The sequence below is a fragment of the Balaenoptera borealis genome (genome assembly GCF_965194805.1).
Source record: "Balaenoptera borealis genome assembly, chromosome: 18".
NCBI classification, from domain to species: domain Eukaryota; kingdom Metazoa; phylum Chordata; class Mammalia; order Artiodactyla; family Balaenopteridae; genus Balaenoptera; species Balaenoptera borealis.
The window spans coordinates 13,705,802-13,733,201 of NC_138877.1; the positions used below are offsets into that span (position 1 = coordinate 13,705,802).

Here is a 27,400-nt window from a genome sequence, read left to right on the forward strand (position 1 = left end):
TTTTTTCTTCGCCACTCACAATCTTTCTCTGCCTTTCTATTGATTATAGTATCTTTCTTTTCTTTGAATATTCTAGTAATTCTTGTGTCTAGAGTGTGTTCCTATATGCACTAAAATATGAACTTACAAAACAGATAAATTAGGGGGTTATTATGTGATTTCCAAATGGTCCTTCACTTATGAAAGCATTCCCTCTGAGATACTTTAGATAGTAAAGCCCTTTGACCTTCCCTGCTCGGTGTGGTTCCTGGGACTGCAGCCACTGCATCACCTGGGAGCTTGTTAGGAATGCAGATTCTTGAAAAGCACCCCAGATCTAGGGAATCAAAATCTGCATTTATGCAAGATCGCCATGTGGTCTGTATGAACACTGAAGTTGAGCAATATTTATCTAGCCTATTACAGGACACAAATAAAATTATGTAAAAACTATATACATATTTTGAAGAGCACTCCTCTAAGCCAAATGAAAGACATTACTATAAACCTATTACAGTAAAGAAACACAAATGGGACAAAATCACTAACTTCTTAAATACCTAATTCCATACTAAAACATCCAGAACTACAGGCTTCTAAATGTTCGGTTAAAATTTAAAATTTACTTGTTCTACTAACCAGGATAACACACAAAACATTCACTCTATGGGACTGAGGAATGCCAAAGTCAAAATGCGAAACCACGCTATCTGCCCCTGAAAACACTTATGAAACAGCAGGCTGGCACGTTTTGTTTTCTTTTGCTCTTTTCTTTGTTTTCCAGAAGGGAGGTGGTAATAGGAAGTACTCTTGGAAGACAGCTACATTTGGCTGTTCATCTGCCAAGTGACCTCTGTTAGGCACGGACAGTACTAAGTGACTCTCAGCTGTGGCATCTACAGGTCAGGCATTCTGGGTCCCTGGGGCTTTGGCGGCATGATAAGGCGGGGGTGGTGTGTCAACTAAAAGAAAGCAGTAAAACAAAGGAACATCAAACTGATAGACTACACAAGGACAGCTTGAGTCAACCCTTTCTGCCGCTAAACTCCTGGCTTTGGTGGAGAGTGTCACTGCTACAGAGAGACCACTAATGTAAGGGGGCCATTCTACGGTGACACTGGGACAGTCCTCCAGGAGAAACTGGTTGTCCTGAGCCCCTCACTAGAGGGTTGATTCGCTGTCCCTCTGACTTATGAGTTATTATTGGGTTCAAATGACTTCATGATGAGATCTTCAAATCTAGGAGCTATTCTCCTAGCTTTTCTCTATAGTCTGTTATCTGGCTTTCAAAACAGAGAACGTTAAACCTCCTTTGAAGTTAATTTACTTTTCAGTCCCTCTGGTGCCATGGATTGTACAATGGCCAAAGGGAAACTCTGACTCAACACAGTTCAAAATATGGCCCCCAAAACACAGAATGGCTGAAAGCTGATTATAAGCTTGTGCCCAAGGCATGCTGAGAAGGGCTCTTCTCCCCAAATATCAGTTTTATGATCAGACGATCATAATTAGGCAAAAGGTATGCGTTCAGTAGATAACATGTTATCAGAAATTAATTCAAAACAGTAAAAACTCCTGAGGCAGAGAGAAAACTCTTTATCGAGGACCTCAGAACAAATGATTCCTTCTGTCTACATTCCTAATGTCAGTTCAGAATGGTCTTGTTATGTTAGCAGTGGAGTTCAACGGCATTAACTCCACTGCCTTTGTTGAACTGAATCGTCCATCCAAGTAGTTCTCACACTTAAGTGGGCATAAAAATCGCCAGTGGACCCTGTTAAAATGCAGATTCCTGGGCCCACCCCCCCGAAATTGTGAGTCAATAGATCAGTGGCTGGATGCAGCCATGCAGGTTTTAACAGGCATTGCTGATGATTCTAATGCACGTGGTCCACGGACCACACCGCAGTGCCAGTGATAAGGCATTTCCCTAAGAGAAAATGAACTATGATCCTAGTGCAAAAGTTATAAAGGGGGCCCTTTTGTAGGTCCTTGAGTCGATCTATCTACAAAATTAAGGGGCTGAACGTAGAGTTCATATGACCCATCAGTTCCATTCCTAGGTATGTACCCAAAGGAAGTAAAAGCAAGGACTCGAACAAATACTTGAACATCAATGTTCATAGCAACATTACTCACAAGAGCCAAAGGTAGAAACAACCCAAATATCCATCAACCAATGAATGGATTTTTTAAAAATGTGGTATATCCATACAACGGACTATTGTTCAGTTACAAAAATGGAGTAACTGATACTGCTACAATGTGGATGGACTGTGAAAAACACCGTGCTAAGTGAAATAAGTCAGACACAAAAAACTCCACAAATATTGTATGGTTCCATTTATATAAGGTACCTAGAATAGGCAAATCCATAGAGGCAGAAAGTAGATAAAAGCTTACCAGGGGCTAGAGGAAGAGGTAATGGGGACCTACTGCTTAACAGGCACAGAGTTTCTGTTTGGGGTGATGAAAAAATTTTGGAAATAGATCGTGGTGATGGTTGCACAACAGTGTGAATGTACTTAATGCCACTGGATTGTACAGGGGTAAATTGGAAGACTGGGATTGACATATACACACTACTACATATAAAATAGGTAACTAATAGGGGCCTCCTGTATAGCACAGGGAATGCTACTCTGCACTCTGTAATGGCCTATATGGGAAAAGAATCTAAAAAAAGAGTGGATGTATGTACATGTATAACTGATTCACTTTGCTGTACACCTGAAACTAACACAACATTGTAAATCAATTATACCGCAATAAAAATTAAAAAAAAAAAAAAGAAATTGATAACTGCTCCAAAATGGGTAGAGTCCTGATCAGGTTAGAGCGTGGGCAGGGTCCAACGGCCCGCAGGAAACTGCTGTGCGAACTGCAAGTGGCAGCGCTAGTTTTTTTTTTTTTTTAAAGTCCAAACATCAAATCTTATTATTCTTTGTTTTGTTTTTAACATCTTTATTGGAGTATAATTGCTTTACAATGGTGTGTTAGTTTCTGCTTTATAACAAAGTGAATCAGTTATACATATACATATGTTCCCATCTCTCTTCCCTCTTGCATCTCCCACCCTCCCACCCTCCCTATCCCACCCCTCTAGGTGGTCACAAAGCACAGAGCTGATCTCCCTGTGCTATGCGGTTGCTTCCCACTAGCTGTCTATTTGACGTTTATACGATGGCCCCGCCTACACAACCGTGTTGGGTACTCGTATCCCGGGAGACCGCGGCTTTCACTGACCTGAGTGCTGGAAGGGGCTCTCCGGCTCGGAAGGGCTTCCCGGGGAGTGAGGGTAGCCGGCCGTGCACGGGGACTGCGGGAACGGGGGCCCGGGCGACGGAGGGAAGGCCGGGCACGGAGGCTGCTGGAAGGAGTCGGGGTAGGTGGCGTTGTGCGGCATGAGCGGCTCGCTGTGCAGGGACGCGCTGCGGAACTTGGCCAGGAGGCTCAGCTGCGGGTTGTACTCGCTGTGTCTGGGCACGAGCACGGGAGGCAGAACTGGGGGGAGGAAGCAACCGGTGCGTTAGAACCTCGGCTCATCCGCCCAAACGAGAGTGGGCGCGGGCTGCTTTTCGTCTGTCCATTTCTGGGTGATAAACTCCTGTTTTTCCTTTGGGAACCACTTGCCCACCATTCTGTGTGCTCATCGTGACACTGTCCACGAAGGTCCCATCTCCTCCTCAAAAGAGAGCTTGGGAATCAAGCTGAAGCAATGGTTTCTCTCCTCGCAGCCAATTAACGAAAAGTTTAGCAGAGAATCGTTCTTATGTCAGCGCTCTAAAAATTGCCTACTCGTTCCCATCGCAGAAATGACCAGAGCTGCCCTATTACCTGGCCTTCTGGAGGCCTGACTGTTCACTGCTTCCTTTGATTCTGCCAATAAAGTGTTTTTTTTAAATGCAAAATCGCTTTCTATTGCTCACAATGAAACCCCAAGTCATGCCCAGAATATTTTTACTTCAGAAACCATGGCGAATTACTTAGATGACCAGCCTAAATTTTTAGGCTCCTACTGCTGGTTAAGTAAAAACATTCTACTTGCCTTTAGCAGAAAGATTTAAAGGTAACTAAAAGTTATAAAGTAAAAGATAAACAGTGAGTAGTAACAAAAGTGAATAAGTAGAAGATAAGCAGTAACAGAGAACTTATAATAAAGTCTGTTCATTTTAGTATGTTTCCTTCTGGGTTCCATACTTTAAAAAGAACATTTCCCTCCTGATTCTATACAAAAACAGGAACAGATGCAATTCTCAAGGGCAAGCATTGTCCAGGCATTCCTAGCTCCTACTGACTTCTAAAGTGTCCCAAGGCTTGGCAGAAAGAAGCTATTCCATGAAGTATTGTTGAGGGGTGACCTGGTACCAACATAAGTTCCAGAAAGAGAAGCAGGGAATACAGAGGGATGAAGTGATCAAAGAAATAATAGGTGAAAATGTCTCAGAGCTAAAGAAGGATCTACGTCATCAGATTGAAAAGAGCCACAGAGTATACAGTCTAATTAATGAAAAAAGATCCAGACCTAGTCATACCATCTTGAATTTCAAACATCTAAGGACAAACTGAATATTCTAAAAGCTCCCAGAAGATCACCTCAAAGTCACCTACAAGGACATGAGAAACTGATTTATTACTTCCCATCACCGATGCTGGACAGTGGAAGGCAATGGACCAATGCTCTTCTAAGGGGGAATAATTCTTACCCCCAAATCCCACAATGGAAACTAATAGAATAGCCAAAAGAATAATATAATTAATATTATATTAACTTGTATAATAAAACAGAAACCAAAATATAGATTGAGAAGAGGAAGAAAGGAAAAGGTAATATAAATTAGCTAAATCTTCATCTTTTATGTTAGAGTCAATGAAATTAGCTAAAAGTGATACATTTGAAAACAGATGTATAAGCATATTATCTAGAGTTATCTTCATATTTTTTTAGTAATAATGGAGAGAACTAGCAAAAGAACCAAGCAAGAATGATTAAAAGAGGTTGCTTCTGGAAATGGCTGAGGTAGCACTTGTTTCAAATCACACTATGGATTTGTTATCACATGCAAGTATCAATAAAAACTTTCATAGAAAGTAAATGTTTTGGAGTAAACAGACAACAGTTACAATAACAATAACATCCATCACGAAGTCCACCATTTACCCACTATCATACATTTACCTCTTCTTAACAAGCAATAATTTTCAGTTCTATAGGTAGAATATAAACTCCAACAGGTAAGATGAAAAGTTTTAAGCTAAACCACTACAGAGATGAGGGTGGCAGAGAAACAATGACTTCTTCCTCCTTCAAAAGCCAGCATTTGTATATGCCTTATGACATGATACAACAAATACTCAACATCACTGTGCAAAAATGACCTGGATGATAAGCCATTCAATTTCCTTTTATGTAATCCATGAATATACAGGCATACAAAAATGCCTTGCCTCATGAATACTCTGAAAGTGAGGGGCTGACATAGTAAATGACATATGACTTCTTTTCCAGTGATGCTTCTTGATCACAGTGTTAACAAAGATCAAATAAACACTCATTTTTCTTTTTTGGATGAAGAATTCAGATACTCTCCGTGACTTCAGTTCTAATGTAAGGTATCTACAGTGTATTCTTAACACTGATAAACAGCCTCCCTCATATCTGAATGCAGAGACTTTCACTCCACCGTGGCCTGCAGATCTGAGGCACCAAAAGAAAAGAAAGGATGCATTTTTCTTTATTGAGGCAAATATCTTGATAATGTATTTCTATCATCTGGGTAAAACCAAAGGCAGTGAAGATTTGTAAGGAAAACTGATGATATCATCCTGGTTGTTATTTTTTTTTTGAATTTTTATAGCATTTGTATTTTAAGGATTTAGGGCAAATACATATTTTTTCTACTTGATAAAAAGAAAATCAGTACTTAAAAGGTTCAAAAAATATATCAATTGAGTGATTTTTTTTAACATAAATAAATTATATTGATTTTCAGGATTTAACAGCTGAAAAAACCTTTTCTGCTTCCACTGGAGGCAAAACTGAACAAAATGTTAGTTAAATAGAGCAGCATTTCTAAGAAATCTGTTGTCAGCATTAGAGATCACCTATACTACAAAGATGTCATTAAATAGAATTTGTTCAATTACTGGGTTCTCGTAATTCAGCCTGACAAGCTCAGTTTACTTTAGGTTTGCACTGATCATATTTGTAAATACTTTCACTCAAAACACAGCTGTCTTAGCCCCTTAGGGCTGCTATAGCAGGTATACCATAGACTGGGAAGCTTATAAACAACAGAAATTTATTTCTCACAGTTCCAGAGGCTGGGCAGTCCAAGATAGGGGTACAGCCTGGTCAGGTTCTGGCGAGAGCCCTCTTCTGGGTTGCAGGCTGGCTTCTTCTCACTATGTCCTCACACGGTAGGAAGGGAATGGGGTCTCTCTGGGGCCTCTTTTATAAGGACACTAATCCCACTCATGGGGGTCTAGCCCCATGACCTAGTCATCTAAAGGCCCCGCCTCTTAATACTATCACCTTGGGCATGAGGTTCTCAACATATGAATTTTGGGGGGACACAGACATTCAATCTATAGTAATAGCTATTTCTAATTACTCAATTCTATTTCTGTATCACAACTGCTGCTTGCAAATATGACCTAGTGAGCTTACAGACACTCAATGTGATGCCACCTTTTAAATACCACACTATCTAAGCATTACCCTGGGGGCAGATAATGGAAGGAGTTACTGCGTATAAAGAACTGCAGAGCAAAGCTGAGAAAAGCTTTTGTATCTATTTCAAAAGTCATGTGGTTCTGATAGAGTGTGGGCATTTTACACGGAGGAGAAATTATACTCCTGGAATAACCTCCGGTTGCATGAAGAAAAATCATTATGAGCCCTGAAAACGTTTTTGCACGGCTTCTACCAGACGCAAGCCACACAAAGTGAGGTCTGAGGACTGGTGAGACTTTACCAGCTGCTGGGTACCAGTCCGTGGGAATACAAGTACTGAAACTGAGAGTTTGTGTTTAGAAACTTTAATAGCCACTTGACAGAGTAATTTTATATCTGTTGAAATGAATAGTAAAAAATATTGAGCTTGTATTTTGTAAGTCTCTTAAAAGTTTCATCTGCCTAGTAATTCATTTGTATTGTAAAAATACTGATATTTGAGGGATTGGAAATTTTTTAAAAAACTGGTCCTTCACTACAGATAGTTTGAAAAGCACTAAAATTGATTATTTAAGTGGTTGTGTGAGTGTAAAGAAAATCAGAATTCAGCCTTCAAGGTTCCTAAAACGGGTGGTCGAAAGATGAGAGATTTCAAAGGCAAAACTTCAGCTTTATGATAATTAGGGACCCAGCAAACTTGGTGCACATTAGCATCTTCATTGTTCTCAAAATACTGACTTTAAGCACGGCCAGAAAGCTAGATGTAAAATCTGCCTTTTTCTATTAAAAGATCAAAGTTAGGAATAAAAAAAAAAAGGTATAGCTTAAACATTACCTTAAAATCAATACAATCTTTGCCCATCTTTCATTTTGGAAACTCAAACCTAAAATATGATGATATGAAATCTACCTGCCATATGTAAAAACATTCACACTATGATTCCTGAAAGAACCTCACATAATATGAAAAACGAAAACATCAAATAATCCTTTAAAATTAGGGTTTCAAGTGTTCAAAAGGAAAGCCAGATACATTTTACAAGATACTTCTTACAAGATACATTTTATAACTACATTATGCAGGAAGAGAAAAATGATTCCTTGATAAACATTTTTCATGGGATGTATTCTGAATGCTTAATATAATTCAAATCTTAGAAACAAAAGAGAAATCAAGTCATTTCTGTCATAAACTCATTGACGACATTTTTTTAAAGTAGGCAAAGAAAGCTCAGAGAGAAGCAGGAAAGAAGAGGAGAAAGCAAAGACCTACGTGATCTAGGGGAAAGCACATCAGATTCACCAGGAATGTGGGCCTTTCTCATCACAGTCTCCCCCTGTATCCGGGGTGATGTGACCATGAGAAGCATCCACGCTCAGGCAGGTGACTTCCTTGACAACAGTTTAACAGCATGATAGTGGCATTTGGGAGCCTGAAAGGTCACCTCACTAAGACTGCTATAGGCTGGGCATGACTTAGCCAGGACGGCTGCAAGGTTAACTGAACCTGGGAGGGGGCCAGGAGGCAGGCTGGACTCCCCCCACCACCTGCCTTTCTACCTAGAACCGCCTCGTAATGGACATGGGCCAGTTCCCAGAGTGCATGTGCCAGCCCTTTGGTCTCCTGGAATGGGGCAGATGGCCAGTCAGGGAGAGGAAGCTCCCACAAAAACTGCATCCATCGAGCCACAGGAACACTCCATCCAAAGAGAAAGGTAGTCAAATTGTTACAGCCAGTGTGAAGGAACGAAGATGAACACCAGACTTCTCCAAAAGGGTGTGTGTGTGTGTGTGTGTGTGTGTGTGTGAAATATAGGTACACAGACACACACACACACACACACGTGTGTGAAGAGTTTTAGGAACAACACCTTCCTATATTTAAAGCCATATTTAAGAACAGCCACCAATCTCCCCTAACCGCCACTGTTTTCAGTCTTGGAAGGATTTCCAGCAACTCTCTCACTGGCTGTTTTCAGACCCAGGTAGGAGATATCTCCACTTACTTGAGCTTGGGGAAAGTGCAGCCGGTTTAGCTCAGCACAGCTGAGTGCAGGAAAGGGGGATGGGGAGGAGGAGGCTTATTTTTTTACAGTTGATCATGTCGAGGCCGTATTAAGAGCTTTCAAGAACTGGATGATGACTCCAAAATGCATCAAAATAAAACTGCGTTTTTCAAAATCACACAAAGCTTACAGGTACACTGAAATGAAAATATCTTCTGTCTAGATTGTTCTGACTACAAAATTTGGATCAGTTCCTTCAAATCGAACCTCCCTCTCTTCTCTCCCTCTCTTGCGGTAAGGGTGTCCTTCTCCTGCCAGAGCCCCATGTTCTCCACCAACTGGGACACACCCTCTTACCTTTTACAATGAACCATGAAGGAAACCCACCTGGCGTCTCCACACGGCGGTAGTGGTAGGGGTTAATGCACACCTCTTTCTGCTTGGAGCCAAATGGGAACTCACAGCACTCCAGTGGCTTCAACTCATGGTGAGACTGGAGATCAGGCCAACGCCACACTCGGCAGTAAATGACGTGGGGCAAACCCTTGCGGTGGGACACCTGCAGCCGCCCATCCAGGGAGCGGGGAATCGTCACACACTTGCTGGGTTGCCCTGGGCAGCTGAGCGCCCTCTCCAGCTCATCCATGGCTCCTTTCTTCTTCTTTAGCTTCTTCACTAATGAGTCCACTGCCTTCTCTGCCCACTTTTCCTCTTCATCTCCTTGCTTCCAGCCAAGCAGTCTCTTCACTGCTGGGCTGGTGAAGGAGAAGAGGGAGCTGATGGGGGTGCTGGAGTGCATAAGAGAGGGACCACAGGCGTCCAGTACAAACAGGAGCTGGACCCAAGGCCCTTCACTGCCTGCAGGGCCCAAGTGAAGTGAGCAAGGACGCCTCCCGGGATGTCATAGGTACCAACTCTCCAGGGACGTCATAGGTCTTCCCTTTCTTCTGGAAGTAACTGTGACCAGTGCAGGCTGGAAAGTGGGTTGACTTTCTCCTAAGCCCTGGGATGGGCTGGCCAAGTCTGAAAACAAAAAATAAGACTTCAGTGAACTTAATCAGGATAATTTTCAGAAAAGGTTAAAGGTTGGATGTAAGAGGGAAAATATTCTTCAAATGTTCTAGACTTGAAAACTCTCAGTCACCTTTGACTCTTCCCTCTCCTTTATTCCCTATATCCAAGTCTTGGTAATTCTGCCTTTGAAATGTCTTTCAGATTTTGAAGGTTTCTCTCCATTTCCACATATCTGAGCCCTGCCCCATGTCACCACCCCCCTTGATCACTGCAGCACCTTTGAAGGAGCTCCTCTCTCCCAATTCTAATCCATGTACTACCAAATACAATTTTTAACATGCCGTTTTCCTACTTGAGAAATTACAGTGGCTCCATGGTTTCCCAAGTATAAATGTCTCTGCTTGGGTTTCTAGGGTCTTTTCTCAACATGCTCATGCCTCTTCCTTCCTAATTTATAGTTTGCACAAGTGATCCATCTTCACTGTACAAAATATATATAAATGAAAAAGAAAAAAATTAGGATCTCTAATCATCTCACCACTCATATATTCTTCCAAACTACTTTATAGTATAGTGGTTCTCAAAATGTGACCCAAGGACCCCTAGGAGTCCCAGAGTCCCTTTCAGTGGGCTGTTAGGCCCTCTCTTTTTCAACTACACATCTGTGTGCACTAGATTTTCCCCATGTACTTGACCCAAACAACAGATCACAACAGATTGTATTCAGGAGCAGATGTGAGAATCCAAGTGTCATATAGTAAACCAGGCATTAAACAGATGTGCAGAAATATAAAACAATAACACTCTTTTCACTATTTGGGGGTAAAAATCTAGTTTTTTCAAAAAAAAGTTTATATTACTATATAATAAGTTTACTGTTGTCTTTAATGAGTCAGTAAATTTGATAAACTTCTCAGTTTTAATTACTAAAATGGTAAAAAAAAAAAAAAAAGATATGAGCCACATCAGCAAAGGTTCTTTGGAGTTCTCAATAATTCTTAAAAGTAGAAAGGGTTATGGGACTTCCCTTATGGTCCAGTGGGTAAGACTCTGCACTCCCAATGCAAGGGGCCCAGGTTTGATCCCTGGTAGGGGAACTAGATCCCACATGCATGCCGCAACTAAGATCCCTCGTTTCACAACAAAGACCCAGCACAGCCTAAATAAATAAATCTTTTTTTAAAAAAATAGAAAGGGGTCATAAGACCAAAAAGTTCTAGAAGTTACACAGTCACATACATAAACACGTACACAAAAAAGTACTGCTGTCACATTTGTTATTCTCCCTGAAAATCAGCTGAATTCTTCTTTGCCCTCTCATCCAAAGGAGACATTCTTTCCCAGTTATTCAACAGTCCCATTTAAATTTCCTGAGGTAGAACTGCATTTCCTCTTCTGTGAAATAGCTGGCTTAAACAAAACTCTCTCCTTCTTCCAGATTTTAGAAACCAGCTCCCTTGTTAATGTTTAAAGTAGTTGCTGGTAATATTTTGGAGAAAGATGACTCATTTTAGCATCTTGGCATCAATCTAGCTCATAATCTCCAACAATAGCTCATTTAATATGAATTAAACATAATTTTCTCCTTTGCTTCCCTGGGGGGAAAGCTGCACCTTTCTCAGTACAATTACATGCACATCTTGAACAAAGGTGCTATCACAATGCCTGCTCTTGTGATAACCATCAGGCAGCTCTGCGAAGAGGATGGTGGTTACACAAAAATTGGTGGCATTCAATAAATACGAAGCAACACATGCATCGCTTTATTCCTTGTATAGACTTTAGTTAGCACTGTATAGAGAAAGGTAAACTAGGGTGAAAAGGAGACGTTAAGGGCTCGATAGCTGTTCTTTTTCTCTTGGCAGTTTGACTTACACTCAGTTTTATTTGGAAAGGTTGATTTTGTGGCTTAACAATCATGAATTTATAAAATATAGTTAAGACACTGTGTTCGAGCTCTGTTTACTTAATCGAGACAGGCTGCATTAAAGCAATGGTTGAAGAGGGTCAGGAGCTCTAAAGAGGAGAAGTAACACGACACAGAATAATCTGAACCCCCAAAGAGCTTTGAATTCTGCTTAGTTTTACATAGGATTTGTTATTAGTAAATTGTGGCATAAATCTTTAAGCTCAGGCCAGCAGTAGAAAACAGCTATTTATAAAGATGTTCAGCAGAGTTAAACTAAATATACCCTTTAAAAAACTTTTGCTCCATGAAACAAATCACAGTTCTCTAAACCAGAGTTTGCTGCTGCTGTTGTCGTTTTAACTGTGGGTTCCTATCTATTAACGGCCTGGGAAATCAACGTATTGAACACATAGCTTTTGTAAAAACAACAAAGTAGACCATATTGCAGGGCAGCTAACAAAGAAAGAAAAGGCATTATTCCATTTAAATGTTTCATTCAGAGGTAGGTGTTCTGTGTGTGTGTGTGTGTGTGTGAGTGTGTTTTTGTGTGTGTACATGTGCATGTGTCGAGGGTCACCAAGCAAAGTTTGTTTGTTGTTGTGGGTTACAGTCAAAAAATGTCTGAAAAGCATTACCCCTAAACCATACATTTCCTCAAACCATGTCTGTGTGAGGTTCACCCTGATGAGTGACTTTCGGGGCCAATGTCCCTCCTCGTCCCCTGGGGAAATCTTAACTAGTCAAGAATCTAGGATCTGGGAACCCTGGCTCTGCAGTTTGATCTCTCTGCCACATTTCAAATCTTTATGAGCCTCACTGTGGCTCCAAAACTATGATTTTACTGCTACAAGACAGCTCCTGTCCCATAACACAGAGCTCTTGCGTTGGGGGAGGCCCCAGAGAGTCAAATTTAGAAACTCAGAGTAATAAGTCAAATTTGTAATAGTGACCACTGGATAGGGAAGGAAAAGAATACAAAATATTAAAAAGTTACAGTCTTAAGGAATTAAATTTAATATCTTGTTAAAACCTATAATGGAAAAGAATCTGGAAAATATTACATAGTACATATAAAATAATATATATAGTGTGCATATATATATGTATATGTATAAGTGAATCACTTTGCTGTATACCTGAAACTAACACAATATTGTAAATCAACTATACTTTAATAAAAAATTTTAATAAAAACACAAAGTAAATTACAAATGTATATATTTAGGTCCTGTAAAAAAAAGTTAAGGTTTAGTAAAGCTGATTGGGTCCACAGATGTTCAAAATATGATTCTCTACACTTGCTTGATATATTTTTTAATAGAAAAACTAAATGTAAAAAAAAAAAAAAGAATCAAACTTGGAATCTCACTGACACTAAGGCTTCCGGTTCTTGTCAATGTTAATAGTTCTTATTTGTCCAGGGGTGCGGTTTAAGGTTCACAAAGGTTATCCTCCCATTCTCATTACTATAATGCTTATTATTATTATTATTAATTTTTATTGGCGCATGGTTGCTTTACAACGTTGTGTTAGCCTCCACTGCACAACAAAATGAATCAGCCATACAGATACAGATATCCCCTCCCTTTTGGACTTCCCTCCCATTTAGGTCACCACAGTGCATTAGGTAGAGTTCTCTGTGCTATACGGTATGTTCCCATCAGTTGTCTATTTTATACATAGTATCGAACATTCCTATAATGTTTTAGCCACTAGTAGAACAAAGGGTCCCTGTTTATCGCCAGCCGGTTGTCACACTGACAGCGACAGTGTAGGGCCCCCACCTTGCCCAAGTTTGTTCAGTCGTGTCCACCTGGTTCGGAACGGCTTTCCATCCTCAGATAATTTAGGTTCCCGTAGACTATGTGCTCTAACCTAGCACGACGTCCTGAAAACACCACCGGCCAGGCTCACCGTAATAATTAGCACAAGCACCCCCCGGGGGGGGTCATTGTAAAACTCACAAAAATAGGAAGGGGGGTGGTGTTACTCATGCTGGTCACTACTCCATTCCTATAAAGCACAAAGAAGAATGAAACAAAATGAACTATAAAGATGAATGTACATGGAGAATTCATACACAAAAACACAACCAGATGATTTCTACAAAATATAACAAGAGCTACGGAGGAGAGAGGCAGGAGGTGGTATAGCAGGAAGAGCCCTTGGTCCAACCTGGGGGGTTCTGGAAGGGTTCCAAAGATGATCATTGAGCTGCACTTAGAAGGATGTAAGTCACAGTTAAAAGATAAACTCACTTGGCAGATAAGGGTAATTTTCTAAAGTTTTTTGTGGTTAAATTCTCACTTTTGTAAGAAAATTGCCTATCGCTGTCATGGATCAACTGTGTGATCTCGGGCGAGTCCTGTGCTCTCTCCGGGTCCTCTCATTTCCTCCTCTGCGGATCAAGAAGGGGCTCGGTCTCACTGGGAGGGTCTGTCTGGGCGATGGGTCCATGACTCCGTGTCTGTCGTGTCACATGGGATTACACAACAACCAGGTGTCATCCCACACATGGGATTTTCTTTTTCCACTTCGAAGTGAAACCAAATGATTTATTTGTGCTAAATGAATGCAAATAACACATTCAGGATACACTTCTTTGTAAGCTGCGCTTGCTTTTACTGGGCGAAACAAGCAGTCCTCAATGCTAATGTGCTACTTTCCTCTATACCTCTTTTCCTGCCAAGCGATAATGTGTTTTGCAGCCATTATGCCAAGATATTCCTGTAATGTTCATTTCAAATAGTATTTTCTGATAGCATTTTGCACCTTTAAAATATTTGTTCGACCTCTATTTTAGGGGAACACAAGAATGGAAAAGGAAAATAGCTGTATTCCCTCAGCTGTTGGCGCTACGTTGCTACCCCTGAGGAGACCGAAAGTAACACCTTCACCCATGAAGCTACACCGCATGGGGCCAGGCAGAACACCTTCTTCTTTCCGAGGCTATCAAACTGGCCCTTTCATGACAAATGCCATCTACCAACACAGCACAGGGCCCACTTTTCTCTCCACCTTTTTGTTTCTTTCTAGCATTATTTTTATCACCCCTGGGGAATAAGAGTGAAAACGTACACTTGGCGTGACTGTGTCTGCCACCACGTTCAGCGCCTTCATCAAGGCCTTGATGCGGCCAGACATCCACAAGTGTTAACACCAGACATCCACAAACGCCATCTGTTGACCATTAGAGCTTTCCTTCTTTGGGCAGAAGGAAGAAAGCACCACGACCATGCCTTCTCCGGTTCACTCGTGGTCCACTTCACGCTCTCACAGCACAAAAACAATACTGTACTCTCTTTTTCTGGCATCTGAGTTTTACAATAAACCCTAACTGAGTGAGCAAAACAACTTCTCATTTTCAAGTTTTTTAAATAAACAGGACCACTTAAAAGAAAGCAGCACTGGCCACTTGCATACTCCACGATTTAACTGTGCATCATTCCACACTAAAATCCAATTTGCCAGGCTGGATAAAAGTCTGGGAGATATGAGCCTTTTATTTTTTAAGTTGTCCATTTAAATCCAACTCTTGTTAGCAGTTACTCAATCTTATTTCCACTTACTTGGCCTCACTGGAAGATTCAACTGGTGAATTCAATCCTGAAGAAAACATAATTCAAAAATTACTGTTTAAGATGCATACATTGGTTGTCTGCTCAGGATATGGAACCACTGAACAACCCCTCATGGGCACTGCTTCTTGGTCAATGTGGCCAAGAAAAATCTACATCACCTACCAGGCAGTGTACCCCAGTCAGCCCGGGGTGTCCATGGGTTGCAAGGGCCACTCCAGAAACATTCATGACAGAACACTGTTATTTCATTATTTGTTTTGTTTTTAAATTTTTCAACCTTATCAATTTTGACCCTCTAATCCACGGCCAGCATTAAGTATATCTCGGTATCCCCTCCATAAAACAGTTTACTACGGAAATTTACAATTTGAACACACTTGCCAAAAGAACTTTTTTTTTTTTTTTTGTGGCTGCGCCACGTTGTCTGCAGGATCCTAGTTCCCCGACCAGGGATCGAACCCAACCACTGAACTGCCAGGGAATCCCTGCCAAAAGAACATTTAACCTCCTTAAAAGAAGAGACTGTTTCCTTGACTACTTCTACAGCACTTCTTGTACACCAGTAATTGATATGGCTTTTCAAGTGTAAAAAGAGACCCAAAAGAATGCTATCTAGAAAATAGCTGGCTATTATTATCACTGTTGGCACATGTATATCATGTCTTATTACTGTACACACTTGAAGAGAAACCAGGCTTAAAACACACACACAGGGACTTCCCTGGTGGCACAGTGGTTAAGAATCCTCCTGCTAATGAAGGGGAAAACGGGTTCGAGCCCTGGTCCAGGAAGATCCCACGTGCCGTGGAGCAACTAAGCCTGTGTGCCACAACTACTGAGCCTGCACGCTAGAGCCCGCGAGCCACAACTACCGAGCTGCGTGCCACAACTACTGAAGCCTGTGCACCTAGAGTCTGTGCTCCGCAACAAGAGAAGCCACCACAATGAGAAGCCAGCACCCCAACGAAGAGTAGCCCCTACTTGCCACAACTAGAGAAAGCCCGTGTGCAGCAATGAACACCCAACGCAGCCAAAAATAAATAAAATAAATAAATAAATTAAACACACACACACACACACACACACACAAATACACAGACGTATATTTGATTAATTCAAATTTGTCCTCACTTAAACTAGCCTGTCATCTCTACCTGTTCCAAATGAGTGGCAATCACAAGTTTGTACTGCAAGGTATAAGTAATTACCTCATACACATACCAGTTTAATGTCATTGGATAAACATGCCAGTTGGTGGATAAACATGGAAATGGCGTCATGATTTCATATGCCAGGAAAGAGGCTTTTCTAGCTGTAATCAGAGACTTCCTACAAATCTGTGAGAGGGCAGTTCGCATTCACCAATCTCCTAGTGAGCGTCTTGTTGCAGGAGTAGAATACTTCCTGCCCACAGTGTCAAAGGAAGACGACAGACATGCGTCCTTACAATAGGGACCCCCATGATGGAATTTCAGAGCACCTATGGACCTCTGAACTGTCTGCTCATTTTGGGTGATTGTGCATATATAGATTTTTCTAGGGAGATAATTCATAGGTATTTTTCTTCAAATTCTTAAAAGAACTTGTGACCACCAAAAGATTTAAAAAAAAAGAAAAAAAGAAAGAAAAAAAAGACCCACTGAATTAGAAGAGGAAAAGGAGAAAGTATGAGAGAGAAGGGGAAGAAGCTGAAGAGGCTGAAGAGAATAGCTGACTATTCTAACTAAATTGGGTGCTGGGGAAGGGTCTTTAAAAAGACTAGGAAGAGAATTCTAAGAAGATGGCAGAGTATGAAGCACCAGGAATCTGTCTTCCCACCTGGACAATTATTACACTAGTAGAATCTAATGTAACTATTTTGGAACTCTGGAGTCATTTGAAGGCAGGCAACTTCAGGGGAAGTCTTGGATGGTAAATTGTGGCTAATATGGGCCAATTTCAGTCCTTAGCACAAGAAGAAGTTACCTAGTCCATATCCCTTGGCAGCAGCCTGCACGGCTTCCACAGGGAGCTAAGGTAGGCAAAAAGGACCGGGCCCTCCAAACATCAGGTACCTGTGCTCTGATCACCGACTGCTGATCCAATCACAGAGATGCAGACAAACCGGAGGGCAGCCGTTGACCTTGCACCTCCCACTGGTGCAAGCCCCTTCCCCTCTGGCTGAAGTGACTTCCAGGAGATTTAAAGGGCTGACACTTTTTCTCCACCTCACCCCCTTTTAAGTTTCTCTTTTTCTCCTTTTGGAAGCCAGACATTAAAGACTAGGACAACTTAAGGAACTAGAGAATGAAGAACAAGCTAAACCCCAAGCTAGCAGAAGAAAGACAATAATAAAGATTAGAGCAGAGATAAATGAAACAGAGAAGAGAAAACCAATAGAAAAAAATCAGTGAAACCAAACTACTGATTCTACAGAAATAAATATGTTATAAAAGAGTACTACGAACAACTGTAATCCAACAAATTAGATAACATAGATGAACTGGAGAAGAAACAGAAAATCTGAACAGATCTATCACTAGAAGGAGATTGAACAAGTAATCAAAAAATCTCCTGACAAAGAGTCTGGGACCTGCTAATTCACTGGGGAATTCTACCAAACATTTAAAGAACTAATACCAATCCTTCTCAAACTTTTCCAAAAAATTGAAGAACAGGGAACATTTCCTAACTCATTCCATGAGGCCAGAATTATCCTGAAACCAATGCCAACAAAGGCACTACAAGAAAAGAAAACTATACCAATGTCCCTTATGAACATCAATGCAAATATCCTCAGCAAAATACCAACAAACTGAATTCAGCAGCATATTAAAAGGATTATATACCATGACCAAGTGGGATTTATTCCTGGAATGCAAGGATGGTTAGACATATAAAAATCAATTTAATATACCATATTAACAGAAGGAAGGGAAAAAAAACACATGTCATCTCAACTGATGCAGAAAAGGCATTTGAAAACATTTAACATCCATTCATGAGAAAATGCCAACAAACTACAAATAGAAGGACACTATGTCAACATAATAAAAACCATATATTAAAAAACCCACAGCAAACACCATACTCAATGGTGAAAGGCTGAAAGCTTTTCCTCTAAAATAAGGAACAAGGCAAGGATGCCCGCTTTTGTCACTTCTATTCAACATAATACTGGAAGTTCTACCCAGAACAATTAGGCAAGAAAGAGAAATAAAAGGCATTCAAATTGGAAAGGAAGAAGTAAATTTATCTCTGTTTGCAGATGATATGATCTTATATGTAGAAAACCCTAATGAGTCCACACACACAAAATCTGTTAGAACTAATAACCAAATTCAGCAAAGCAGAAGGATACAAAGTCAACATGTAAAAGTCAGTTGCATTTCTATACACTAACAATGAACAATCTGAAAAAGAAATTACAAAACAATCCCATTTACAATAGCATCAAAACAAATAAAATACTCAGGAATTAACCAAAGTGGTGAAAGACTTGTATAATGAAAACTATAAAACACTGCTGAAAGAAATGAAAGAAGACATAAGTAAATGGAAACACATCCCATGTTCATGGATTGAAAGACTTAATACTGTTAAGATGTCAATACTACCCAAAAAAATCCCAATTTTTTGGCAGAATAGAAAAATTCATTTTAAAATTCATATAGAATCTCAAGGGACCCTGAAATTCGGGTCTTTTGAGCATGAGCTACCCATTCTCTTTGCTTGGCCCTGCAAGAAACACTGTACTTTCCTTCACCATAACCTAGTGTCAGTAGATTGGCTTTGCTGCACATTGGGTGAGTGGACCGAAGTCTGGTTTGGTAACAAACAGAGAGGTGATAGTGCCAGCTTCTCCAGAAGCTGTGGAATGAGAATTCCAGGCAAAAGTTCTAAGAGGGTTGCGTAAGGGTGGGGAGAATTTGGTGAGTTTGGGTAGCTGAAGGAAAGCCTGTGTGGCCAAGGAGGAGTGGGCAAGGAGGTGAAGTGGGAGGGGTGGGCTGGAGGCAGCTCATGTTGGACTTTGAAGGCAATGTGTGGAAAATGGATTTTATTTTAAGTGCAAAGGGGAGCCTTTGAATGGGTTTAAAAAACAAAGAAGTTAAACTACCTGATGCATTTTTAAATGATCACACTGGCTGCTTATGTGGAGAAAAACAGGATGGTAAGAAAGCAGGGAGACCAACTAGAACACACTACAGTACAGGTGAGAGACCGTGGGAGACCTAACAGGGCGGTAGCTGTTGAGGAAGGTGGGATCAGTGGAGTGTTGTTTTGTGTTTTTAAGATGGGGCTTCTAGAGACCATCTTACGCATTGAGAGAAATTAATCAGTAAAAAAAGGAGAGATTCATGTTGCAAAAGATAGAGGAAGTGGGGCCACAGAAGGGAAGAGGGGAGAATGAGGGCAGATTCAGTTAGGTTTGTCCATCTGGTCACTGGAAGAATGGGAGCATTACCTCTGAAAAAGTCTAACGTCTTGATTGAAGCTTGAGTTAAGACTGGGAGGAGGAGGGATGAGAGACTTCAGGAGCAAGGAAAAGGTGGGAAGTAGGGAGAGGGTGGGAAAACAGGAGTGTGCTCTGAAATACAGATACAAAACAAAAGGCAAGCTCCTACAGGGGCCAGCATGGCTGACAGACAACAAAGCCGTTGTAGGGTCCCACTCCAAGGAGCTTCAGAAAAAGTCAACCTACTCTCGGAAAAGAAGCATTCCTCATTGCTCAGACTGAAACCTGGGTCCTCTACCAGTGGGCTCTTTTCCCTTTATGATACAAGGAGGTGATCAGAGCTGGATAAAGAAGCAGGGTAGCCAAGACGGTACTTGGGTACTTATCTATATGAATCACAAAAATATCACAACACACTCTCAAAATATAAATTGGTCACATTCCTACTAAAGTAGGCAGTGCCCTCAAGTGTGAAAAAATAACACTTTTAAATATTTTCTTGTGATGATCATGCCACCCAGCACCTGGAAATTAGGAAGTCAGAGGAAATTCTGAAGTGGTAGTACAGAGGATACATGTTCCTTACAGAAAGGAGTGATTTACTTGATTGCCTTTTGAACCTTTAATATAATAGTTTCGAGGCAGGGACTGAAGATAAATACTTTCATTACTCTGAAAGGATGCACAAGAAACTGATGACATTAGATGCTTCTGGAAAGAAAATGGTGGCTGGGGAGAAGGGTGAAAGACATGTTACTTCTGTACTTTTTGAATTCTGTATCAACTGAAAAACACCTCCAGAGTCAGAAAAATCCCAATAAAAAACCTAGAAGAGAAGAAGAACTGCAAAAATTAGGAAATGTTTTGCCCATTATTTTTCCAAGCATTGATTCTGCTTCATACTTCAATTTCTTTCTGTATAAACCTTTCATTAACAAAGATTGATTTTTCCCCCACCTTTCCTCAACAGATTTTGAAGCAGAGCCATATGATTACTCTCTCTGAGATACCTACAGATCTTGGTTCAGCTCTTGTTAAAATGACAAGAAGACTGGATTTCCAGTATCCATTCAAAAAGTAAAATGTGGCTCCATGTTTTTTTACTCCCAAGATAAGTCTTGCATTCCCAGTTAGACAATAGGTAGTAAACATCTTACAAAGAGACAACCCATTCATCAGGAGCTCTTACTTGTCTTAAAACTTGAATTATATCACCAGAACTCAGCAGAGAGACAAGATAACAGAAAAAAAATAGGTCTTTAACTCACAGTAGGACCCAAATAGGGTTGCAACAAAGTAGATTATGTGTTACTTAGAGCCTTTTCTTAATTTAGACCAAATTCTAACATGCTTTACTGTTTGTATTAGAATGTTTTGATTGAAATTTCATGTATGCACAAATGTATATCATCACATTAGACAGTGCAATTCTTTCTTTCCTCCCTCCTATATTTGTAACTCTTAGTGTGTTTATAAAACATTCCACATTCTCAAGGAAAATAGAATCAAGGCCAACTATTTCAGCATGGATGATTTATCAATTACAAATTGAAGATCCTCAGAAATCTATTTTTACTGAATTGTTTATAAACTGAATAACTGTTGCCCTTAAAAAAAACCAAACTTTCTGTACCTTAGCAACCTCAAAAAGATACAACACAAGGCATCTTAAAGGTGCCCTTACTCCAAGCAATTCTGATCTATGAAAATCTGGCTTTGCCACAAATATAAATTTGGGAGAGATTATTTGTCTTACAAAATGACTCATTATAAATGTAAAAGTATGCTGCAATTTACAAAAATCTGATTCAGCTTCTTCAGGAATAAATACCCTTTCATTCAATAAATATTTACCAAGTTGTCTAGGTTGCAGTTCCTCTGGTTAACTGTTAAACTTTACATATTTTGCTTCTAAAGGTATATCTAATAGAAACAATCTAGACTCCTTAGTAGAATTAAGAGAGTTCACATTATATGGCTACTTCTAAAATACAAGTCTAACTTTAAAAATGTATTCTGTACACTTTGAAAAAAAAAATGTATTCTGGCCACCTTATCATCTAAATATTTTCGTTAGGCACTAAAGAACCCCATTGTTAGCAAACTGCAGAGCAAATCAAATTAGCTTTGGGGACGCTTTATCTTCTAAACTCTTTGCCCATCAAAACACCAAACATCCTTAAAACTTTAAGAATTTTACAAACCTGCCAGCTTTTTTGTAAGCAATACGGTATTACTTTACTGATGTAGTCAATAAACCACTTTTAAAAAATGCTCCCAGTGTGTCCTTCAGAAAACTGTATTATTCTAAATATCAGATGATATCCATGTAGAATAGCTTAGCTCAAATTCAGAAAAGGGATATTTCCCTTTTTCTAAATAGATGTTTTGAAATTGTTTTTGTAGGTAAGGAGGTATATTTCCACCTTCTCGTTGTTATAAAGTCACCCCAGGACACCTTGGATGTCATTTTTTAACCCTGATGAGTGTTTAGGAACAATAGAAGTGAGTTCCCCTCCAACACGTCCATCCTCCTTCTCTCTCTGTCTCCCCTCCCCCCATCCCCGTTTCTCAATAAATGTGGTTCAGCCCAAATATGGGGAATGTGCTGTGGTGACACAGCAGAACAGTGCATGACAACCACACCACGCAGAGGACAGAAACATGTTTTTTCAAAACTCCCTATTTTTCATTCAGAACTTCTCATATATCAACACAAAAGTAATGCGCAGGGGGCTTACTCAAAAAAAGAATTTTTAATTTATTTCCGTAACTCCAGCCTGTAATTATGGTAAACACAGGTGATCTTTCACTTTTCCTCTTTCCACTTTGTTCCTCTGAGAAATGCGTATCTACAGAAGAATGAATGGCCATTTGCCTGGTATGACCAAAAACATCTTGCTACCTTCCCTGGTGCTTAGGTGCACTGCTAGGAGTAGGGGTTATTTCTAAAGAGCCCTCTAAACTATCCTGCGAAGCCATCCTGAAGTAATTCTCAACATTTTTTCTTTTCTTTTCTTTCTTTCTCTCTTTCTTGCTTTCTTTCTTTCTTTTCCTTCCTTCCTTCTTCCTCTCCCTCCCACCCTCCCTTCCTTTTTTCTTTCTTTCTATGAGGTACAAGTGACTTATTAGTTCCAGGTGTGCAACATAGTGATTCAACATTTTTATAGATTACACACCATACTAAGTTGTTATAATATCATCGACTATATTCCCTGTGCTGTACATTACATCCCTGTGATTTATTTTATGACTGGTAGTTTGTGCATTTTCATTCATTCTTTGATTCAGTCCACAAACCTTTGAGTGTCTACCATGCGTTAGGTGCTGTGCTGTGTGCTAAAACTATACAACAGCTTCCCAGATTCAAAGTCTTCATTACCTAAGGAATTAAAAGCATCTAAGTCAGGACACAAGGCCATTAAACTGCTTCAAAATATTTAGAGTCTTAAAAATGCAATGAGGGATATTTGGGGGGATATTTTTGGCTTTGCCAAGTGGTTTATGGGGAAGTGTTGCTTTGTTTTCTTTTATTTTTATTTTAAACATAGGTGGCAACAAGTGATTTCATCATAGAGAGTCTAAAACTCTGGGCCAGCCCAGAAGCAATCTATTTTCTTCACTGTGCCAGGCCCAGTGAGACCCACAATCTGTAACTGGCACCCCACAGGACAGTTTCCCTGTTCCCTAGACCTGTGGATGGACCGTGAGACATGAACTTTAGCTGCTGCAACTTGTTAGGTTTTTCTCCAGGTAGAATCTCTGAAAACGTAGATGCGATATAACTGAGGAAACGACACCATTTAGAGTCCTAACATTTCTGTGCTGTAAATTTATCTACTTCTGCTGCTCCATTGGGCATCTGTCAACTGCTACTGTCCCACCGTGCAAGCAAGTGCTTCTTTAGACCTACGGTTAGGATTCTCGCCCTTGAAAAAGAATTCCAGAAACTAAAAACAAAACAAAACGAAAAACGGAATCTGTGCTGGAGTCAAAGTGAGCTCACCCATTGTAATGAGCTCTGTACATTTTCAAGCTAGAAAAACTCACATCCAGAAGAACGAAAGGGTGCAAGGCGGTGTTGGGAAAATTTTTGTCAATTATGATGATAATATCATTGAAATATACACAACATGGCATTATTGGGTGACTAGGCTTAATTGTACCATTGACTTGAAAGATTAAGCTGGAGGGAAGTTCACCTCCTATTGGAGTCACCCAGGCCAGACAGACATAAGGAAGGAGCCTTATAAGATTATGGCTGATGGCCCATTAACCAAGAGGATAGCTGTGAATAATGAAATCAATCATTGTGCAGAGCAAAAATTCTTCCATTGTAGATTTAGTCACTGAATCTAGACTAACAAGTAGATTTTTATGTGCTAAGGAGTCATGAAACACAGCAAGAGCCAAGAGGAAGTGCCCCAGCATACGGAGGCACTCCTCTCCCCCTGGCAAGTGTAAAAACAGCAGGAAAGACATTCTCAACCTTACAAATGATGACAAGACCCACAAACTAACTAAACTAAGTTCTTACTATGACGCCTTAGATGTCAGGCTGGTTCTACAAAAGGACACATTTTGACAAAATCAACCAAAACTTTTCATCAAACAGCCTGCTTATACTTAACTGATCCTTTGAGCTTTAAAATTGACATCACCACTGCCCATAAAAATTCCAGTCTTTTTAGAATGACCCGTGTCATGCTACATCAGGGACAACGTACCTGTTTTCTCAGCTGGTTAAACTGTTACTTAGCAGATAATATCTCAGTGATGCTTAACTTTAAAATCAAGCATGAAGCCACAACTGAGGTAGATCACTATTTGCATACTTGAGCAGCAAAGCAAACAGAGTAATAAGTGAGATGTAGTTTCAAACAAAGAATATGTGAAGACATTTGCCAAGCAAGATCTCAAACAGAATACAGAACAACTCAGTGTTCTCCAGTCTTCTGGAAATCCTGGCACTTTATTTGGCTAGAAACTTTTAGTTGTAAAAGTAGAATGTAAGTAAAAATCATTAACATGTCCTCGCTTGATTTATTAAGTTAACAGACTTCTTGTTGAAAACCTAACTTTGTCTGAAATACCAAGTGTTGATAAGAACGTGATTAACAAAAATTGATAGGCATAGGTGGATCGGCACTTTGCAAACAATTTGCTATTATCTTGAATAATTTCAACTTAAGCAAATTTGAATTTGCTTAAGTTGAAATTTGCATATCTTTAGACCTAGCAACTCCACAACCTGATGTATGTCCTAGACTAGTTTTCAAACCTCAGGTAGAAATGGTTAATAAAATCCAATTTATTGGATCTCTATCAGTATTTTAAAAAATAGACTGGGTTTTATCAGAGTCATTGCTCAGAGTAGGGAAAAGTACTATATCTTGAAGTTTTTGAAGTTATAGATAGATACACAGATACACAGAGAGAGAGAGTGATTTGTGTATATGTCCTGTTGGGTTATAGTTAAAACCAAGTGAAAGGCACTGCCCTAAATGACACTACTGCATATACGGTAATACTTATATAGCAGCATTATTCAAAATAGCACAAATTTGGAAATAACCCATCCATCAACTAGAGAATGAACAGATAAATGATGGAATAATCTCACAGTGAAATATCATACAGTAATAAAAATATACTAACTATACTGAGGGTTGATCTTAGAGATAAAATGTTAAATGAAAAACAAAGTAGAGCCTAGAAGACTACACAGAGTATGAAATCATTTTTATAAGGTTTAAAAACAGATAAACAAAAATTAAATATCTCAGAGATACATACATGTTATCAAATTATATTTTAAAGATCAAAGCAATGAAAACACAAAATTCAAGCTATTAATACTTGAGGCAGAGGAGAGGCACAAGAATTCCCCATCTTTCCTGCCTTGCCCTGCCCAGTCTCCTCCTTTCTCTCTCCCTTCCTTTTTTCTTTAATTAAGGTAATGAGGGCATTTTCTCCCCTTGATTTTAAAAGCATTTTGTGTTCACGAAAAAAAAAAAAAAAAACCTAGAAAAATATGGAAAATTTCTTAAAAAGAAAGTCCCAAAACGACTGTTCATTCACACAGAAGTGCTAATCATTGTTAACATTTTTATGAATTTAAAACTCTTTCTTCTAAATAAAAATATTGTAAAATAGGGTTAGTTCAAAGATATGTCTTATATTCTGCCTATTTCAATGAATGAAATATTGTAAGCATTTTCACGTTAGTATTTTGTTTTTAAGGTTTTGTGGTAGCCAGAGTAATATTCAGCTTTCAATTTTAACTCTAAGTTGCATTTTTATTTCACTTACAATACTTTCTTGTGCCATAATTTAAAAAAAACAAACAGATTTTGAGCACTCCCTGTACAGATTTTACAGTTGGTTGTCAACAGTTTCAGAGTAATTGCTAAAACAAAACCAAAATAAACCCAGAGGCATTTTGCCTCTAGTCATATCTAAATCAGTCAAGGCATTTTACAATTCTAATTATATAAGTTGCTCATTAAGCTATTATTCTTACAAAAGTTAAAACACAGATAAGATTAAATTTCATTTGATCATCAACCACAGTTCCCAAATCCTCATGTCCTTCCTGGTATAACTACTATTACCTCTTTGGGCTTATTTTTAGATATTTTCCTCTTCATATTCACATGTAGATAGGTCCTCACCAAAAAAATATAGTATTAGTTTGAATTTTTAAAAATAGTTAATCATTCTGCAACTTGCCTGAGGGTATTTTCTATGTTAGTATTATATAAATATACTTCATTCTTTTAAAATGCTGCATATAGTATTCCATATTATGACAAACCCCTTTTCTGCTTAAGCCCAACCTGCCACTCAAAGGAATCTACCAGAGTGGGAAATCTACTGATAAAATATATTCATGTTTACCTGCTTGAAAACTGGCATCAACTTAAAGAATGTGGGGTATCTTGAGAGGATGTGAAATGGTATCTCACTGTAGTTTGATTGGCATTTCCCTAATGATTAATGATGCTGAGCATCTTTTCACATGCTTGTTGGCGATTTGTATATCTTCTTTGGAGAAAAGTCTGCTCAAGTCCTCTGCCCATTTTAAAGCTGCATTGTTAGTCTTTTTGTGTTGCACTGTAAGAGTTCTTCATATATTCTGGATATAGAGATTCTGAGATACATGATTTGCAAATATTTCCCCCTTTCTATATGTTGTCTTTTTACTTTCATGATAATGCTCTTTGATGCACAGAAGTTTTTAATTTTGATGATGTTCATTTACTTTTTCTTTTGTCACTTGTGCTTCTGGAGTCCTATCTAAGAACTCATTGCCAAATTCAAGGTCATAATTATTTACCCCTATGTCTTTTTCTAAGAGTTTTATGGTTTTAGCACTTTTATTTAGGTCTTTGATCATTTTCAGTTAATTCTGTGTGTAGTGTGAGATAGGAGTCTCACTTCATTTTTTTGCATGTGGATACCCAGTTATCCCAGCACCATTTATTGAAGAGATTATTCTTTCCCCATGGAGTGTTCTTAACACCTTTGTCAAAACTCAATCAGCCACAGGTCCACAGATGGTTGGTTTTATTTCTGGGCTTTCAATTCTATTCCATTGATCTAATTAGCCTTACGCCAATACCACACTGTTTTGATTTCTGTAGCTTTGTAGTAAGTTTGAAACCAGGCAGTGTGAGCCTTCCAACTTTGTTCTCCTTTTTCAAGATTGTTTTGTATTTTATTTATTTTTATGGTTTATTGTCTCTTTTCTCCCACCATGACATAGGCTCTATTAGGACGTGGATTTTTGTCCATTTT

The 27,400-nt window shown here is 39.4% G+C and overlaps 1 protein-coding gene across 1 annotated transcript in view; it reads right to left on the reverse strand.

Annotated features, from left to right (window-relative positions):
• SMAD9 (SMAD family member 9) overlaps positions 1–27,400 on the reverse strand; it is a 58,863-nt gene that overhangs the window by 13,845 nt on the left and 17,618 nt on the right. The window contains exons 2-3 of the mRNA XM_082365574.1: positions 9,019–9,684; positions 3,226–3,483 (exon numbers count right to left, since the gene is read on the reverse strand). Of these exons, the coding sequence (XP_082221700.1) occupies positions 3,226–3,483; positions 9,019–9,460 (700 nt within the window). The 5' untranslated portion in view covers positions 9,461–9,684. The remainder of the gene's footprint in view (positions 1–3,225; positions 3,484–9,018; positions 9,685–27,400) is intronic.